The sequence below is a fragment of the Manis javanica genome, chromosome 13 (genome assembly GCF_040802235.1).
Source record: "Manis javanica isolate MJ-LG chromosome 13, MJ_LKY, whole genome shotgun sequence".
In the NCBI taxonomy this organism is placed as follows: Eukaryota; Metazoa; Chordata; class Mammalia; order Pholidota; family Manidae; genus Manis; species Manis javanica.
The window spans coordinates 46,260,160-46,280,509 of NC_133168.1; the positions used below are offsets into that span (position 1 = coordinate 46,260,160).

At 35.1% G+C, this 20,350-nt stretch overlaps 1 protein-coding gene across 4 annotated transcripts in view; it reads left to right on the forward strand.

The window, feature by feature from the left end:
• TRMT11 (tRNA methyltransferase 11 homolog) overlaps positions 1–20,350 on the forward strand; it is a 71,693-nt gene that overhangs the window by 39,205 nt on the left and 12,138 nt on the right. For all 4 annotated transcript variants that reach the window (XM_036993819.2, XM_017676227.3, XM_036993826.2 and 1 more), the window contains one exon: positions 4,966–5,086. In XM_036993819.2, coding sequence (XP_036849714.1) covers positions 4,966–5,086 — 121 coding nt within the window. The remainder of the gene's footprint in view (positions 1–4,965; positions 5,087–20,350) is intronic.

Below are 20,350 nucleotides of genomic sequence, written 5' to 3' on the forward strand. Positions count from 1 at the left end.
TGTCCTAAATCTTCCCTTATCTTTTGTGTTCTTGACAGTTTTATAGAGTACATGGCTTATACTCTGAAGGTTGACCCTCAGCCAGGGTCCATCTGGTGTTTCTTCTATGACCAGGTGCAGGTAGCTCTCTTAGGCAGAATACCACAGAATGATGCTGTGTTGTGTGTGCCCGGCATTGCGGGGCACACACAGCCCCTGCTGGAGATCTTAAACTACGTCATCTGGTCATATTGTTCTCTTGGGTTCCTCTACTGTGAGTCATCATTTTCTCCTCTGATTAGTATTTTATGGGGGATTATACCCATAAAATTATATCAGTATCTTTTTCTTCATCAAACCACTACTCACACTGATACCATTGTTGACAACCACCATGATGATGACTTTCCTGGTCCATCATTTCTTCTGCATTTGTAAGTTGCTATTCTACTGTAAGGAGGAGTTTTCCTCTCTTTCCCATTTATTTATCAATTTATTTTGGTATGGAGTCATGGATTCCTGTGTTGCTCATTGGGCTATAACTTATTACCATCATTATTTATTTCATTGCTTAGATTGTCCCAGATTGGATCAATGGGAGTCTCTTTGAGGTGATCCTCTGTCCTTTTGAAATAGCCCCATTAGTCTTTTTGTATCTTAACTTTCTGGCATTTCTGACCGCCCGCTATTTTGTAGATGATTATTTAATTATAATTGAAATTAAATGTGGTTAAGAATATCTTTTGTAGTTCTTTTATTTATTCCTTTCTCTATTAAAAGTTGGAATCCCTTCTAATTTTATAATTTTAGTATTTTAAAGACCTTAAAAATGGCCACATGGCCACAGATATCTCTTCAGTGACTTCTTAACTTGAATAATTTTCAACAAGGGGAAATTTCCAAATGCATTTAACCAAAGAATATTTTAGAAGTAGAAAAGGGAGACATGTTTTTATCACCTTTTTTAAATTTAGATATTTTTTCAAGGGACAGATTTCATGTAGGTATGTGACTGGCATGCACATTGGACAACTACTGCAGCATTTACTTCCCTGACTTACTCTTCCCTGGAGAGTTATTTCCAGGTTCTCTGATGTTCATTACTGAACTTCTGTAGTGGCTTCTCCTTGCTTTCAGCCTAAAGTGATCTTAATGAATTATTAATTATTATTACTAAGTATTATCTTAATAATGAACTAGTTTGTCTTGAGTTTGTTAGGAAATGAACTGTTTTCACTTCTGCAGCAGGCATCATCCATAGTCTTAACCTTTTTAAAATGACAGTTTTACAATGAATTTAAGACTAAAGTCATCTGTAAAAGTTTGAAATAATGTTCTTGTTTCTGAATTAAATAATTTAGAATTAGTTTGTGTACTACTGAAAATGTAGCTTTTTATTGGACTAGGAATACAGAATTCTTTTTAAAATTATACCTTAGAAAAGCTTAATTTTAAGACTTTAAAATTTTTGGTATAGTAAAAATAGGCTTTTAGTCCCATTATAGTGAATTAATTTACTTAACCAAGTCCTGTTATATGATTCAAGTTTAAAAGTAACCATTATAAGTTCAGGTATTATTCTTTAAACCCAGCATATTTTGAGAAGTATAAGACATAATTAAAATACTACCTAAAAGCTTAGTTGTGAAGAATTGTCAGAGGGTGATGATTGAAAAATGATTTTCACACTGTTTGGCATATTAAATCGTGTTGAAGGAACTGCTGCTCAACAAACTTCTGTTTTTCTTCTTTTAGTCTGGATTTCCCAGACTCTAGTATATTAGATTTTTTTTGTGAGCATCAAGATACTCTATACTTTAAATCTTCTCACCTTTGTTTATTTTGTCCCAATTGCTTGGTATATACTCTTTCTTCTTTCCTCAGTTAGTAAAATTCTAGTCATCTCTCAAGGCCTGAGTTAATTGTCACAACCTCTGTGATACTTTTTCAGTGCTTCTCAGCAGAATAAGTTCTTCATCTGTGTTGCCACAGTAGCTTATTCTTGTCACTCATGAGACTGATGACATAAAGTTACTCTACTCTGTATTTATGGGCTTATTATTTGCAATATCAGGTACGTGCAGGTGACCCTGAAGGTCTTTATAATATTCATTTGTACAGGATAACAACTTGTGTTTGATGTTACAGGAGTTACTGAGCTACTGAGTGTAGCTGTTTGGCCAGGTTCCAGATATCCATGTGGTAGTGTTTTCTAATTGTCATTACAGATAACTCTTTCAAAGTGATTAGAAACTGGTTCTTTGTGAAAGATGTCCTTTAGAAATCTAGCTGCTTACTGCTCGTGATAAAAATAATAACTAAGTCTGCCCCAAAGTAGAATTTGGGGATAAGTTTATTTCCAGTTTTATTGAGAAATAATTGGCATTCGTCACTGCATCATTTTAAGGTGTACAACATAATGCTTTGATTTACATTGGGGATAACTTTTAATTGTAGTAAAATGTAAAATGCTCAGAGCAGTGACAAGATGTTTTTTCATCTCTTATTTAGGAAACAGGAAAAAGTGAGTCCTTAAACTGTTTTCAGTAAGTGAAGTCAGTGCAAAATCTGTTTCTCAAATGGGAGGTGAAACTGGTGACATTTGGAAATAGCTTGATGTGTGAAGATTCACAGAGACATGAGTAATTGTCAAAACTGATTCATGGAAAAGCTAGGGACCTATACACACAATTATTTTTCCGTTTTTAAAAAAATTGAAATTTAGTTTATATAGCATGAAAGTCGCCCTTTCAAAGTGTACAACTCCATGATTCTTAGTACGTGCACAAAGATGTGCAACCGTCAACCACTATCTAATTCCACAACATTTTCATCACCCTAGAAAGAAACCCCATGCACATAAGCAATTACCACTGTTTCTGCCTCCAGCAGCTACTTACCTATCTATGTGAATTTGTCTATTCTGGCTGATTTAGGTTTTAAATTGTAGGAGGATAGTAGTAAAAATGGAATTAAGATAGCAAGCATATCATGTCATCAGAATAGCCCAAGCCAGATTTATAGCTTCTATAACAGCCTGCAGCCAGTACATTGAAATATATTAGTACATATACAGTAAAGAATTTTTTATTAACTGCTGTTTTTAAATTTTTAGTATGGCATTTTGGGAGTATACTGTTAAATTGGTTGGTTCTAGTATAGTAGAATAGTGGTTTAAAACAAGTTGGTTAATGATAATGATGACCCAAACAATATTACTTCATGCTTAAACTCAATGTTCAAGTTGTAAAGATGATCTAAAACATATAAAGACATGTTTTTTCTGTGAAGCTAAATGCCTGGTGACTTAGTTTCAGCAGTTTAATAGTATTCATGTCATAAATATCAATTAAAATTGTATTGGTATTGTACATTTCATTTTGGTTTATATATATTTTTTTGTTTTATAGTTATGTAAAGGATATAAGCCTAAGGAATTTATATTTGTATATTTTTTAAGTTACATTTTAATAAAAATACTTTGTCAATTCTGCCAAGAAATAATTTTTTTTTCCCTTTTGGAAAAGGGATATTACTAAGTTTGACAAACACTGTTTCAGACATCTACAAACCCTGTTGTTTTAGGCTTAAGGTCAAGGCTGTATCTTCTTTCTGTTACCACTTTTTATTTTGGTCTGTCAAGCATGATACAGAATGTGTTCCTTCATATTGAAGGAACTTCAAAACAAAAATGTTTTGTACGAACAATCCAAATTTGACGTCAACTAATACTTATAAGAAGTAGTACAACATTTCTGACTATATAGTGAACATTAGAAAATTATTAGATAAGGTGAAATCTGAAATGGTCATTACTTGTTGGAAAGCCCAAAGGAAGGAGGCAGAGAATGACTTCAAGAGAATTCTTTCCACTGATAATAAAGTTAAGTGCATTATGAATGTTGCTTGGTAAGTGGGTGATGAAAGTTTTGAGTATGTGGTTGAAGTAGTGAGGGAGAGCTTGTTTAAGGTCAGAGAGACCTGGAGAAGTCAGTAAAAGAGCAGTAGTGTAGATAATTTTTACGTGTTAGAACAGGTTAGCAGAGATGGTGGTCCTTTACATGAAGTGCTAATGGGCACCTTTCTCATTTTGGATTGGATCCTTAAAATTTCCCATATAGAAAGGAATGAAGAATTGCAGAGGAAAAACAGAACCTGGTCATCACAGTGTTCTGAATGGCACCCATTCTAGTGTGCCTCTTTCTCTGCTATTTCCGCCACATCTGTCACCTGTTTTCTCTGCCAAGACTGATACCAACAACCTGTCAGACATCAGGTTCTGAACTACTACTGCAGCCTGACTGTCCTGCTTTCTAAGTGTCATCATCTCCATTCACATAGTATGTGTGCTACATGGAGCAGTCACCACTGCTTATGATCACAGCTTCAGTTTTATTTCATGGTTAAGGTGACCAGAGGGCTGATGTTATCTGTAGTGTTTTAGTGGTAGTTTTTTTTTAAATAATCTTATAAATAACTTTAGCCCTTTATTAATAGAGGTCTCAGGATGGCATTAAAATTTTGTAAGGGCACTTTATAGTGGAGAATATATGCCATAGTGGACTTTACACTTTGGGAATTTATAAAAGTCTCCAGATGAATCAGTCCCTCATGAATGTCAAGGGGTTTTTGTTGAGTGCATTTCTGTCTGTCTTATGTGCTCTTGTGGGATGCTTTAGGGTGGAATCGTTGTCTTGAATTTTTGTGGTTTGAAGTTTGACATTCTTCAATGAAACATACCTGTGTTCTCTCATTCTCATTCTACAGGTAAAAGTTAAACTACTTTTTTTAGATGTGGTAATATTAAAATACTTTGCTTTTTAAAATTACTGATTGTCTATGGATTCTGTGGACAGTTAACATGTGAAATAAAATGGTGCAGCATGTGGTGGGAGGACATACCATGCCTGCCTGGATAGCCCCCATGAAGATCCTGTGTGGGGTGCACATGTGAGTGTTCATAACAGTCAGCTCTTTTTTCTTCAGATACACTGAAGAATTGGTACCCTGGCACCCTTGCCTGAAACTCATTAGCAACTGTGAGCAGAAACTTTCCAGTCACACATCAAGGCGCTTGATAACAATGGAAAAGGTGAAGAAATTTGAGGTAAATTATCCTAGTATTTTTCAGATAAATTCTGGGAGAATTATAAATAGAGTTTTCTAGTTTTCCTGTAATGGAGCTTGATAGTGTTAGTCCTTGATTTGAAAAGAAAAATATGTCTGAATTCAAGAAGGGGCAGAAATTCAAGAGGTTTGCGGCATTTGATGCAGCTTAGAGGGTAGTAGGATGAAGAAAATGAAGAAAAGAAATAGAAGTTGACCTTCATTCTCAGACTTTACTTGACATCCTTGTCACCAACTCAGTTATAAAGACAGCACTAATTAAAAACTGTTGTCTAATTAGTAATCTACTAGTTAACATTTTTCTCCAAAAGCAGAACCTACTTGACTGTAGGCTACTGAATCAGAAATGTCACTTGATATAAGGGAGAAAGTAATTTCTACCAGCTGTTCAGGCCCAGCATGAGTTCTTTCTCTGACACACACCCACACAATTAATTTAAACTTGAGAAGAAAGAACAAAACATCTGTTATTTCATGTAATAACATGAAAAATCCAGATCAGAATTGATATGAATAATGCCTGGTAATGGAGCTTAATTAAATCTACAGAATGCTCCTTGAGTTGTACTTGTATGGAGTGACAAAGCATTTCCAAATTCACTAAAAACTTGTGTGAGCCCCATCTTTGCTTTGAATCTATAGGACGAGCAGAAAAGATGTTTCTGCCTGGTGATTTTGTCATACTCCCCTTTACTCTGCATTTGATTTTTTTTCATCTAATTCACAGCTAATAGATTCTTTCATAGAAATGAAAACTGATATTTGTACAGTGCTTTTTGCATGTATTTTATAAGTTTTTGGGTTCTTTTAATTTCCATTTGCTATCTGTCTCTAATTTAGACCCTTATTACCATATACCTTAGTTTATGCTGGTAGTCTCCTAAATTATCTCCTATTCATTTTTCACACCTGTAGTTCTTATTTCTTAACCTAATCTTCCTAAAATACTGCATTTATGTTACTTCTTTGTGCAAGAAATTTAGTGATTCATTTTTATTACTGAATAAAGTTCAGAGTTTTCTATGTAATAGTAAACTTACCTTAGTAGGCTCCAGTATCAGAGCATTTCAGAAAGCTAAGTTAAATGTAATATAAGTAGTTGCTTGGTGTCCAATCTGTGTGTGTGTTTATGTACAGGTATATGTGATGTACTTAAAATGAGAATCCCTAGTAGTCATTTTTAAAACAAGTGAAGAAGTTTATAGTATTCAATGACAGATACCCTTGGGATGGCTTCTTCTACACATTTATGTCATAGTTACTCAGCATGTCCTTGAAACTTCTATATTTATATTTAAGGAAAAATGTTAAGCAGATTATTTTGCTTTATGGTAACACTTTGCTTTTCTTCAAATTGTATTAGTGGACTTTGCTGCTCACATTTATACCAGACAGGTCACTTAATGATTGTTTTTTTTGTTCTGATCCAAGAATGATGATTTATCCTTCAACATTTAAAAAAGTATGAGTGGTTTCCAAATTGTTTGATACAGTGACAACATTCCACAGGGACAAATTTGAATAGCCAACATTTATTTGGATATACAGTAGAAAATCTCTTAACTAACCTTCATTTCACACTCAGTTGATTCATCAGTACTGGCCATTCCTGGCACAATGTCTGATGCCTATATGTCAGGTGTTTTCAGCTGGTGAGTTGCTTGATCTCTACTATATTTCTACACTTCTGCATCTACCAATTGAAATGTCTGTTTACCATGAGTCTGTTGGGTTTGTTCTGTGAGCTGTTTATGCCAGTTTTTTAATGGTGATTATGTAATCAAATTAAATACTTGTTAGACAAATAAAATGTGAGTATATAAGAATAAAGTTGTAATTTCTATAAAAACTAAGTTGATTATTGTAGAGAGATAGGATAAAGTGAGTTACTAAAAAAAGACTCTTGGATCTGGGAATGGGTGAGATGACTATAAAAGGCTGGCCAAAAGTTAATGCAGTCTTGATTTTTGTACCCAAACTGCTTTGTAAGAGTCTTTTAAGTTCTTGTGTAACTTTACAGAAGCCAAATCTGGAAATCTTTATAGGTCTTGATTCTTTATCAAAAGGTGGATAAATTAATATATATTTTTAAGATAACTAAGATGCTTACTGTATTTTCAGAACATTTTTATTTTTTTCTGCTTTGCTGACTATTCCATGAACCAATTGTGGTATGAGTCTGCTTGGGCTGTTGTAACAGAATACCACGGATTGAGTAGCTTAAATAACAGAGATTTACTTCTCACAGTTCTGGAGGCTGGAAGCCCAAGATCAGGGTGCTGGCATGTTTAGTTTCTGATGTGATCTTTCTTCCTAGGTTGCAAACAGTGGCCTTTTTGCTGTGTCCTCTGTGCTTACACACTCCTGCTATATTTTCCTCTTACAAGGACACTAGTCTTGTTGGATTAGAGTTCTGCCCTTTTGACCTCATTTAATTTTAATCACCTCCTTTAAGGCCCTATCTCCAAGTACAGTCATATTGGAGGTCAGGACTTCAACATATAAATTTGGGAGGACTCAATTCAGTCCATAACACCAATGATTACCAATATCTATCATGAGTAAGAGGCTTCTGTTGTTATGTTTGAGTATGCTTTATTCATCTTTTCTCAGTTACTTCTCATATATATATATATTTTTTTTCAATATTTTAAGGGAAGAAAGGCATTTGATAATTCAAGTAGTATCATTGAAATTTTCAGATTTGTAGCATTTAATGTAATTATTTGAGTTAGCAATAATAGTCATAGTAGCTACCATTTATATGCCAAGCACATGAGTATCACATGTGAAAAACAGAAGTATTACCTGTCAATTTTGTAGTTTCAAGTCTTGATAATAGTAAGTGAAATGAGTAAATCAGCATTCTTTATTTTATGTCTCCATAAACAATACTTGCACCATATGATAGTTATTTATGACAGTTTGAAACACTGTTCCAAAGAATTAGAAGGATGAAGATTAAGAGAAATGACTAATAACTAACGGAGCCACATAATGAAACAGTCATTTCTACTTAATAGCAAAATAGTAAGACTTGCTGTGGACTTTTATTTACTTTCTCTAAAGTTTAATTTGTTTAAAGACGTCTAGTATTTTTTTCCAGGTTTATAATGTTACTCTGAGCAATTTATTTGATATGCATAAGAAGTAGAGAATGATCTAAGGATGCTTCTGAGAATTTTTCTTACAACAAAAATGATAAATAAGGATATTCACCTTAGATTTTTGAAACTTATAAAGGTTAATTTTGGGTGCTTTTATCATTTTACTTTTGTCCTTTTCAAATTGATTTCAAAAGACAAGGAAAGCTTAATGTTCAAGTAATTTTTTGAAAGGGTCTTCACTTTACAAGATCAAATTTAACCAGTGAATTTTAACTAGTATGGAGTTTCTGTAATTGAAAATACTTTGTTAGTTAAATTAATCATGTTTGTTTTTTAATTACTTCATTTCTACCTTCTGTTTGTATGGAGAGGAGTGTATATAATTGCAGCAAGATCCCAGTGCTTTATAATGCAAGTGATGACATAAAATTGTCAAACAGTTCTCTTACATGTCTAACAAATTATTCTTGGGCTTGTTCAGCATTGTGGATTTTGGCAGTGGAAGACTATTAATTTTAGATTTTTACACTTTTGTATACTGTACCTCTTCATTTTTGATTTGTCACTTGTTTGGTTTAACTTCAGTAAAACTTTCTGCTCATTCGATATGTTGTTCCAGAGTGTTCTGCCTCTCCCCCTTTTAAAATGTAAATTTAAGTTTTAAATATAAAAACTAAAGAATATGGATATTTTATAAAAATCTGTATCTTACATTATTGGCTATAGTTTTTAGACCTGCTTACTGTGAATTAGTAGTAAGAAAAAAATTCTTGCCAACCTTAAAATTTCAAAGACTTCTGATACTAGGAGACAGTTTTTTTTTTTGTCATTATTCCACATTGATGTAGTCTGAAAGCTATAAGTGAATGATAACACTTTTATAATTCTTTATTGTTTACAAATCTTTCATATCCAGCGGATCTTACTGTTTGTCCATTTTAGAGATGAGGAAGTGGCCTAGCCTAGCCCAAGTCACTTAAATGGAAAGTTGCAGAGTTGAGACCAAAATTCCTCTTTGTACTTGAAATTCTGTGTCATTTTTGTATGTTATATTGCCTCCTTACCAGAATGCATTTCTACCTTAGAATATACCGTGATTAGAAGGCAAATACTCTTAGGTGTCATATTACCAGTTTCTTTTAAAGATTGTCTTTCCTCATCACTCATGTATCTGTGGGTAAAATGTCATTTGTTTTACTAGGACTCATTTTTCCTGTTGATACATAGTTCATGTTACTATGTATATAGTTTGGTCACAGTGGTTACTCATATAAAACGTTTTTTCTCAGATAAAATTCATTGGAGAAAAATGCTGATCTCCAGAGTTGTCCAGAACTGGTCAGAATGTGGGTGTGATATCTGTGTCTTTAGTGAAAATCACCTAAAACAATAGTCTCTCAACCTTTCCTATCATCTACTTAGACAAAAGAAAGAGTGTGCAGAGTAGCTGTTTTCAAGACTTCCTTGAAATCTTTTTTAGACACTCATGCAAGTTTTAGAGTCTGTACTACTTGTTAAAATATAAAAAATTATTTTACATTGCCATTACACTAATAGGTCATCATGTGCCCTGTTTGTTTTGTGGTTTGTTTACCTTACATCCTTATATTCTTAGTGATTTGAGAAGTACTGAAGTACAGTTAAGTTTAATTCTAGATATTATATGGACATTAATTTAGACTAAAGTTATAATGTGTAATGAGTTGTAATTATTTTTTACAGATGATTAAAATAGAGAATATTGGGAGGTCATAGTAGCAGGTGATGAAAGTTAATGGATTAAAAAAAAAATTTTAGATTGAATGAGAGAGTCCAGAAACATGGAGCTGATGAATACTTCATTAATCAGAATGGAAAGTAGCCAAAAATTGAGGTGTTTGACTAGAGGACTAAGAGATTTTGACATGGTGGTGGGAGAAAGAATCATTAACAATTATAACAACATGTTTAAAATGAGGAAGGGAGAGAAGAGACACCAAGATCACTTGTTCGAGAAAATTATGGTTTTATTTATTTATGGATGGTTTTAAAGTGGTAGGAACTAGTCTTTGTGATAAGTAGTTTACATGTTAAAATGATAGTAAAGTAGTGTTGCTAATCATAAACTGTGGTGTTTGCTTATATAACGCTTGTGTGTATTCTCATTATGCATTATCCTCTCTTAGGATTCATGTTGTTAGTTGTTTTTTCTTTGGCAGCTATTTGAATTAAAGGTGGTTCCTTCTGGCTGACTTTTCTTTCTGAATCATTTTGTTTTTTACGTATTTCTTGCCAGGCTGGTGGATATTTTCCTTTGTATTAGAGCTATGAAAGATTAGAATTAGGAAAGTATTTTAATCATATAACTTGCCTGATGGGAAAGAGATACTACTTTGTTTATCAGTGAAAAAAATAAGAGAGTGATGCTAAGAACATGGTAATTGAATATGAATTCAGTCTGAGTTTTAATACGGTAAAATATTCATTACCATCAAACTGTGTGTGTATGAGACACAGAAAAAGAGAGAAGAGAACCTTTTTAAAAATTATTTTACATAGTAAGTCAGAGGTAACTATTCGTGTTATCTATGAATTATATTTTAACTTGAGAGGTTTGAAAAAGACTTATAAAAACAGAAGCCTGGTGGTGCTGCATATCATGTTGTATGAATTCAGTTTTAAGGATCATGTCATCTTCTCTGAATGAATTGCTTTTGCTGTTTAATGTTATTTTTCCTTGAATCTTAGGGGGTCATCATTTGATTTTCTTCATACTTCTGAAACTAAATGTTTCTGCCAAACTGGAGTTTTTGTTACTGCCATTGTAATAGTTTTAAATTACTGATTCTTCTAAACCTAGAAAAGCAAAAGTCTATCCCTTACCAGCTGCAGGAAGGCAATCATTTAAGATATCTGGATCCTTCTACTTATGGTGATATTTGGATATGACTTATTTGTAGAGAAAAGTAGTTCTCTGAAGGCAAAGAGAGCATCTGTCTTTATGCTTCAGCTCATACGTTCGTATTTTCAAGCTGTGACAGTGAAACAGTCTTTAATATACTGATGCTATAGAATTTTAGGCAGGGAGTCAGTCGTAAAGTAAGTATGATCTGGGAGTCCAAGGTACGAATGAATGAATGGTTTAGGGAAATAGAAGTTTATTTATGGAGTCAGCATAATCCTCTGGAGCTTTTTAAGTTATTCACAAATGACAAATTTTCTATTTTGTATAGTTTTTTGTATTTTTCTTTGTTTATCATATGGTTATTTAACTTAGTATTCTTTCTAGTGTTTTTCAAATACAAACATGAACTCTTACATTGTCTTCACATTCCATGGTCCACCAAAAATCCATACTTGAGATTTTAACAAATATTTTTTTGCTCCAAACATAAGCACACTGTTTAGTGAATATTATAAAGTGAACCTCTCTGTGACTGCCCCCAAGGTTATGATCACGGAGTAATGCAGATCCCAGAGGCACTCCTTTGGGTGGCTATTTATGATCATAAACACCTCCCACTGCAGGTGTAACCACACTAATCTTGACTTTTATGGTAATTATTTTCTTACTTTCCTTTGTAATATTACCACTATTGTATTAATCCTTAAAAAAAAGTGCTTGTTTTGATCTTTATATAAATGTGTGTGTGTATTTTTATTGATTTTTTTTCTTTTAATGAATTGTGACTTTAAAGAAGTACCACGGAGATGAATAGTCTCCAAATTAAAGTGAGAGAGTATGTGTGTGCTTGCCTGGGCACATTTTGGTCTATTCCTCATCCTTTGCTGCTTAAGAAGGTAAAATTCCTCTTGGTTTCAATTAAATATTTGATATAGTAACAAATAAGTTGTCATTATACTTTTGTCTGGTGTGTTGGCCCTGTATTATTTTAATATTTAAGTTTTGAATTTTTTAAAGCTACAGATTTTAGTCTGGAACATATAGTAAATACTCATAGTTCTCTATCATCAGGACACCATGAGTATCCATGATAGTCTTTTTACAGTTAAAAAGAAATTATGTGCTGAGTGCCAGGTGTCAAAGTTCATTCATTAAATGTCATTCATTTTCAGAACTTTAGATAAGATTTTAATATATTTTTAAATATTTTAATAGATGTTAGGTAACTTAACATCTTGAAGAGTAATGATATCTTTTAAAAGTACAGATTACATGAATACCTAATTTAGGGATGAAGATTTCCAACATTACCTTGTTCCCATTAAGAATAATGCTAGAGGTTTCTCTTAATAGTATTGGATGCCAGACTTTTGACCTGCTTGTCCTTACTTTGGGAATGGCCCAGTGCTGTTTATAGTTGTATAACTTTAGCACAAGTGGTTTCTATAGCTACTGTGCCGAACCAGATGTAGAACAGTGGGAAGCTTTGATAAGGGGAGCAGGATTTTTAAACAAAAGCCGGACATGGGTAATTACCCTGAAGCTGAACCGAGGCCCATTATATTCAGAACTGTCATTTACGTTTCAGTTCACTCTTAGCTGATTACAACAGAGAAAACCTACCCACTGTTTGACTCTTCTATCTCTTTGCCTTCTTTGTCTCACCTTATTTAATAAGGTCTATCATAGCTTTAATTTGTTTTGTGAATCTAAAAGTCTATCTTGACAAAATCAGATGGAGTCAGTTTGGTGGCTTTCACTATGATGACAGCATCATTCATTTGCACTTATCATAGAATAAGTTTCATAAGCCATTTGTATTCAAGTGTTTGCAATGAAACTGCTGTTTTGTATAAACTACCGTCACTTTGAGAATATAAATGGCTTAAGGTTAATACTAGTGAGGTAGAAGAAATCATTATCTCATTATCAGGAGCTGTCAGTAAGTAAAAGAACAACTTAAACCTGACCTATAATTAAATAGAAGCCATTTGGTTTTCTTCTGAATGGCTATAGAGTTCTGTCACTTCAGTCCCTGACTTTCTAGGGGAAAACTGTTTTAAACAGTAATTTTATAAATTGAATATCATTAGGTATTTTCACCAAAGTTTGGGGGATTCCATAAAAGTAACTGGGTAGTAAAGGGACATAATGAGAAATAACTTAGGCTTTGGTCAGAACGTGGGAAGGGACTGGTGTGAGCAATGAGGCTGTGGAGTTAAGCAGGGGATCCTGTTCGTAGCAGAGGATGGGGTGAAGGCAAGAAAGTTGAGGAAATTTGTACCTGATCACTTCTTTTATCTCTATAAAGAAGGATGTTAGTTTTTGCTGAGAGTGACTAAACATATTAAACTCTTGAGGACAGGTGAATTTTTGGAAAAGGTGCTATAAGAAATTAGAACTGTTTTAATGATTTTTACATTCATGTACTTTTCACATCTTTGTATGTTCTCTTTCCCTGACTTGATTATATGTTCCTTGAGGGGAAAGCCATGGCTTTTGTCACTCAGCATGTCTTTATGGGACCATTTCTGTAAGGTGATGAGGCTAAACAGATTAAAATGGCACAGCCCTTATCCTTAGAGAACTTAACACAGTGGGAGAAGTGTAATGTGTTTGGTTTCTTAGTGCTCTGTGCAAAGTGCTCTGTGGACACCAGAGAGCACCTACTAGAGGAAATGAGGTGTGAGAGTGGTGCATTTAGACATTTTAGCACAACTGAAATACGATTTGGGGGAGGAATGGTTGGAGACGAAGTGGAACACCAAAGGGATGCCTCGTGTTGAAGGTGTTCACCTGGCCTTTAATATGCAGGCAAATTTGAGATGTGGAAAGATACACTTATGATACCAGAGTAGAGGCGCCTGGTGTAGTCCTGCAAAGATGGTAAGGCTGTAAACTAAGACAGGTGGAATTGGAGATGGTAGAGGAAGTGATGGAATTGAGAGTTCTTTGGGGAGGTAGACATGGCAGGACTTGACTCATTGGATAATTGGGGTGAAGAAGACAGGAGTTAGGGATTTTCAGAAATCTGGCTTGAGATAATTGCGTGGAGGTTGTTGTATTGTACGCATTGTTAACACTTCCCCTGGAGGACATGGTGCAATGCTGAGTTCTGTGCTACTGCGGTCATCTCCTGTCTGGTTTTCCTGCTTCTGCAGTTTCTCCTGCCATTACATTTTCTATACTGTAGCCAAAGTATCTTTCAGAATGTAAATAGATAATGACACTCCAATGCTTAAAAGTCATCATTGATTTTCTGTGGATTTAGAATAAAATCTGAAGTCTTTTACATAGCCTTCAAGGCCAGCTTGATCTGTTCCTGGCCTGTCCGATTTTATTTTGTGCCACCATTCCTTTTGTTTACCAAGCTTAGCCACACTGGCCTGCTTTCAGTTCCCAGAATGAACTGAACATGTTCTGTCATGGTCTCGCATTGTGTGTCCTCTCTTACTGTGTGCCCTAGAATGTTTTTTTCCCCTCTCTTTTTATGAGTTAGTTTAATTCATCCTTTTGGTCTCAGATAAATGTTACTTCTTTAGGGGAAATCTTTCTTGCCCATTCTTTTCTTCCCATCTGACCAGGTGTCTCCTTGCATTCTTGTGGGCCTCTTTTCTTTCCAGTGTTCAGTCACAGCTTGCAAGTATATGTTTGGGTATATATTGTCTAATGTCTAGCTCTCACTAGTATATATGCTCTGTGAGTTCATAGACCTGGACTGTTTTGCTCACCAGTCAATAAATATTATGAAAAGAATACAGTGATTATTTGAGGCCCTTTAGAATTGGAAACAATTGAATTACCCTATCACTTTTCAAAAATTGGTGTAACATAAATGTTTTAATCCTGTGATAACTAGACGTCATTTTTCATAAGAAGCAAACCAAAAAGTGGCTGAATTGCCATACTGTGGATAATCATGACACCTTCCTCTCTTTAAGGAGATGATAGTAAAGAATGGCAAATCTCTGAGACAAGGCGGTGATTAGAAGCATAATTTCATCTAAGGGAGTTCTCAGTGAAGAGTCTAGCACCCTTAAAAGTCTGCAGTTTAATGCTTAGTTTTGAGAAACATTCTGACATGAATGTGTTCCCGTAGTATGATCCAGAGTGTCTTTCATTCCATTTAAAAGTGCCAGTTTCAGGTGTTAGCACAGAACATACAGTTTTGTTTCTTTCGTGAAAATTTGTTCTCCTTTAGGTTAAAATACATTAAATTGTAAGTGTCTGAAGTATTTTCCTTTTAATGTCTTTTTTGTTCATGATACTCTATTTTTTATATAGAGTTAGTTGTAAAAATAATTAAGGATTAACCTATTCATGTTAATTCAAGGTCTAATTTATGTACTTGTTTTTCTAGAGAGTAATTTGCAATTCTAGGTTGGATATACATGACAGTGATACACTTTAGAATTACCAAGGTGAATATGTATATTTGCACATCATTCTTTAAAAAATGAAATGGTCTAGATAAATGCTAAAATGCTCCCTCTTACAGAAAAATGACTATCCTGGGCACGTTGGTGCTGTGAGTAGATGTTTACAGCAATCAGGACTCACAAACTGTGAGGGAAACAGTGCTTTGTCAGATGCACGGTCAATTCAGCTTTAAACTATCTTTATCCTCATCCGGAAGTACTGTAAAGAAGGATTTATCTTCCTTAGCCAGCAGAGGGCAGTATGCACATGAAAGTACACTACCAATTGTTAGGCTTCCTTTGGTTTCTTTGGCAAGTGTGTTAGAATTCCTCAAGTGGTTTATGTTTAGAATTAGCAGTACTGATAGGACAGGAAATAGGCTGGGTGGGACAGTGGTTAAAGTTCTGTCTAGAAGTTTAGATCTGAAATATGTGCTACCATAATGTTGCTGTTCAGTGAGGAATGTCCTCTAAATGTCAGACTCTATTTTGAATGACCTATTAATCTACCATGTGGGAAGTTAACTCTTTCACTCTTGTCTTGATGTAATTCCTACTAAAAAAAAAATGTGATGGGAAAAGCATAACCTTTGAAGTCTGAGCTAGGTTACAATTTAGGCAATGCTACTTACTAGTTGTGTGACCCTGGTGGCAGATTATTTAAACCCTTATCTGCAAAATTTAGGTAGCCATCTAATAATTTAGGAGAGGATGCAGAAAATTAAATAATTGACTTAGATAAAACCCATAGTTTTAAATATACATTAGTTATTTTCTTGGATTAGAACTTGTATATTTCTTGTCATATTTACAATTTTGTTTGATTTACAAGGTTAAGTGATAGGTCTGAAAGCTGTATATTTCCATTATGTAGCCATCTGTAGCTAGCATAGATTTTTCTACCAAAACTCTTAATTCCTGATTATAAAAATGATGATAAAAGTGTTATCTACAATCTTAATATTTTATTCATATCTTCTTAACCACTTTCTTCCAAAATTTAACCAGTGGTTTTGAAATTTGGGTAAGGTAGCATGTAATCTTTCATCGCCATAGTTCTTGGTGTTTCCTAGTTATTTGTGTTATTATTTTTATGAACTATTTCTTACTAATTATAAATTGATAGAACTCAGGTTTTATGATACATAGATGATATCATGACTCATGACTGATAGTGATAGATGTGGGAGTGTTAGAGAAACCGGAAGTCAAACATTGGGACAAGCTTGAGTTAAAGAGGGACATTAAGGGTTGTGTTGCTTAAGGACACTTCTCCTTTTAAGTAAACACTTTGGCTTTTGAGATACTGGGTTGAAAAAAAAAATCTGCATATATTCTTGGTTGAAATGGGCAGAGAATGTGAATAGAGAAGAGTCATAGAAAGGTGATGAAAGTTTGTAGAGTTGAATATCATCATCTCAGGTGACCCCTGGTGAGCTAAAGATAGGGGGAAAGAAGAAAAGAGAGGAAATATCCTTTGTCCTTATCTTCAGCATCAAGGTGACATAAATTCTGAATAGGGCAACAATATATTTTATATGGGCTAGGGTATATTTTAACTGTGTATTGTTCACAGGTATATGATATTTATATGCATGATATGGATGTGATAAATGTGTGGTGGACCAAAAATATACTGACTGCCTTATGTGGAACATTTTATAAACTGTAACTTTGCCACTCAGATGAAAATGGTAGCCAGACTCTCTGGAGGGCCTGATTTCCCTTGAAGCAGCACTTAGGCCTCCCGGTAGTGGAATGGCTCTGCCAGAACCCTGGCTGCGCGAGGGGTCTGGAGCTTTTGGGTTCTCCAGGAGTGTGTGTTATGCGCATCTTATTTCATAATCAGGGCAGTCAGTCTTGTTGGGTCCAGCATAGGACCCAAATATATACATCACATTGATTCTTCTCTCCTCCTGAGAGATAAAGAAAATAGGAACCTCCCTACGGAGGTTGCATTTCTAAGGTTACTAGTCTTTCCCAACTTTCCAGTAGCATGTATTTCTCTGCCTCTAAGTCTCTGTAGTCCTGAACACATAGTCTGTTAGAGGCTTATTTTGCTTTTACTTTATTCTGAGGGAATCTTGAGGTAAATGATTCAGATGAAGAATGTCATAGGTAGTAACATAGTTTCCTGATAACCATTAATTAGCATAGGTTTTAATCATTACTTTAATCATTACTGTAATTAGTACCTTCTGTTCATTACCAGTCTCTCTGATCTTTATGTTCTCTTTTCTTTGTCACCTGTTTGCCCTATCTGTGTCCTTCCAGCCAAAGACAAGCTATTTTGTTGGTTTCCTCATAAATGAAAGAGAGAACTTGTCTTCCACTGGACTTCTGCTTTTGTCGCCTGCTTCCCCTGGTGAGCTGCAGACTTGGCAGCTTAGGTGGGGTAGGCACGCCAGCAGCTGAGCCTGAGAGAGTTGCCAGCCTGTTCTTGGCTGCCTTACTGTGACTGTACCTTCTGAGCTTGCACTCTGGAATCCCACATTTCTGCCCCATCTTCTCCTCCTCACCACTGCAGCTCCAGGACATTCCCTGAAGTAGGCCACAGTACTTTTCAATACAGAGGTGCTCTTGCATGGCCTAGAGGAGTCACAGGAAGAAAAGATGACAGAGGGCGAGCTGGGAAGAACCTCATTGCCTGACTGTGTTCTGATCCCTCTTACATAGGAGAGGAAAGTGAGAGGACATTCAGCAAGAAGAGGTGCAATGGACTCTAACTCCACACGCTAAGGGAAAAGCCTCAGAATTGGGGAAAGCTTGAACCCATTTGGATTTTAGTCAGGAATGATGATCTACTAGATTTGCATTTTAATAAAATGAGTTTGGTCTCAGTATGGAGAAGAGACTGAAGAGGTAGCCACTGAAGGCAGAGCAATTAGTTGTTTAGGGAGAAAACAAGGAGCGATGAGGAAGACTTAAACTAGTACTGGAGTTAAGGGTGAAGAGAAGGGTGTTTTAGATATTTAGGATGCAGAGTCTAAGATTTTAGGACTGATTAAATGTCAGAAGAAGAGGGAGAGGAATATGACCCAGGTTCCTGATTTTTTTTTGTTAAAAGTACCATTGATACACAATCTTATATTGGTTTCAATAATACAACACAGTGGTTAAACAGTTAGCCACATTATTAAATCCTCACCCCAGCTAGTGCGTTTACCATCTCTCAACACAGGAAGATGTTACAGAATCACTGGCTATATTCTCCATGCTGTACTCCTATCCCTGTGACCAACTTATATTATGACTGAGAATTTTTGTGCCCCTTTATCCCCCTCACCCTCTCACTCCAGTCCCTTCCCCATGGTAACCACCAGTCCTTCTCAGTATCTGTGAGTCTTCTGCTATTTTGTTCATTCTGTTTTGTTTTGTTTTGATATTCCACAAGTAAGTAAAGTCTTATGGTATTTGTCTTTTTCTGCCTGACTTATTTCACTTAGCACAGTACCCTCTAGGTCCATCCATGTTGTTGCAAATAGGAGGATTTCTTCCTTTTTTATGGCTGGATAATAATCCATTGTTTATATGTACCACTTCTTTATCCATTCATCGCTTGATGGACACTTAGATTGCTTCCATATCTTGGCTATTGTAAATAAGGCAGCAACAAACATTAGGGGTGCATATATCTTTTCAAATCAGGGATTTTGTTTTCTTCAGGTAAATTCTAGAAGTGGGATTAGTGGGTCATATGCTATTCCTGTTTTTAGTTTTTTGAGGGACCTCCGTGCTGCCTTCCACAGTGGCTGTACCAATTAACATTCCCACTAACAGTGTTGGATGGTCCCCTTTCTTCACATCTTTGTCAATGCTTATTATTGTCTTTTGGATAGTGACCATCCTAACTGGTGTGAGGTGATACCTCATTATGGTTTTGATTTGCATTTCCCTCATAATTAGCGATGTGGACCATCTTTTCATGTGCCTGTTAGCCATCTGTATTTCCTCTTTGGAAAAATGTCTGTTTAGATCTTCCACCCATTTTTTAATTGGGTTATTTGTATTTTTGGTGTTGAGGCATGTGAGTTCTTTATATATTTTGGAAGTTAACTCCTTATCAGGTAAATTGTTTACGAATATATTCTCCCATACTGTATGTTCCGTTTTTGTTCTGCTGATGGTGTTCTTTGCTGTACAGAAACTCTTTAATGTAATCCACTTGTTCATTTTTTATTTTGTTTCCCTTGCTTGAGGAGATGTGTCCAGGAAAAAATTGCTCATTCAAGAGATTTTTGCCTATTGTTTCATGTCTTAACATTTAGATCTTCGATCAATTTTGAGTTTAGTTTTGTGTCCACATTCCTGATTTTGATGACTGGGTGGAGAAGGATTCAGAAAGCTGTGGGAAGTAAAGTAGTAGGAGAGATGTCAGCGTCTGTATGTAGCTTTAAAATATAACCAAGTAAAGACATTTTTGCCAGGATTATGTTAGTTCAAGAAGTAGAGAAGTTTTCTAGACATCATATCTGATACAAGGACAGGATCTGCACACCTGGAGGAGTAGATGATGGCATGTCCCTTCCTTTCATATGACTCTTCAGTCAGATGTTTGATAAAAGTTGAAGTGCATAAGCCAAGGTTAAATGCTGGAACATTGTTCTGTATTATTGCTGTCCAGGTACATTCTTGAGATGTGGACCAGACTCGAGTCCTCTAAAGTTAACTACTCCTTGGGTTGTGGTATCCCTCAGGCATCCCCGTGGCTCCTTATATTTCCTCCTGGTATGAAAATTCCGTGTCATTGAAAGTAATCCTCTTATTAGAACTAAATTAATAGTACTTCTGATCCAATTCTGTTCCTTTCTGCATGGATAACCTAGCTCAGCCGT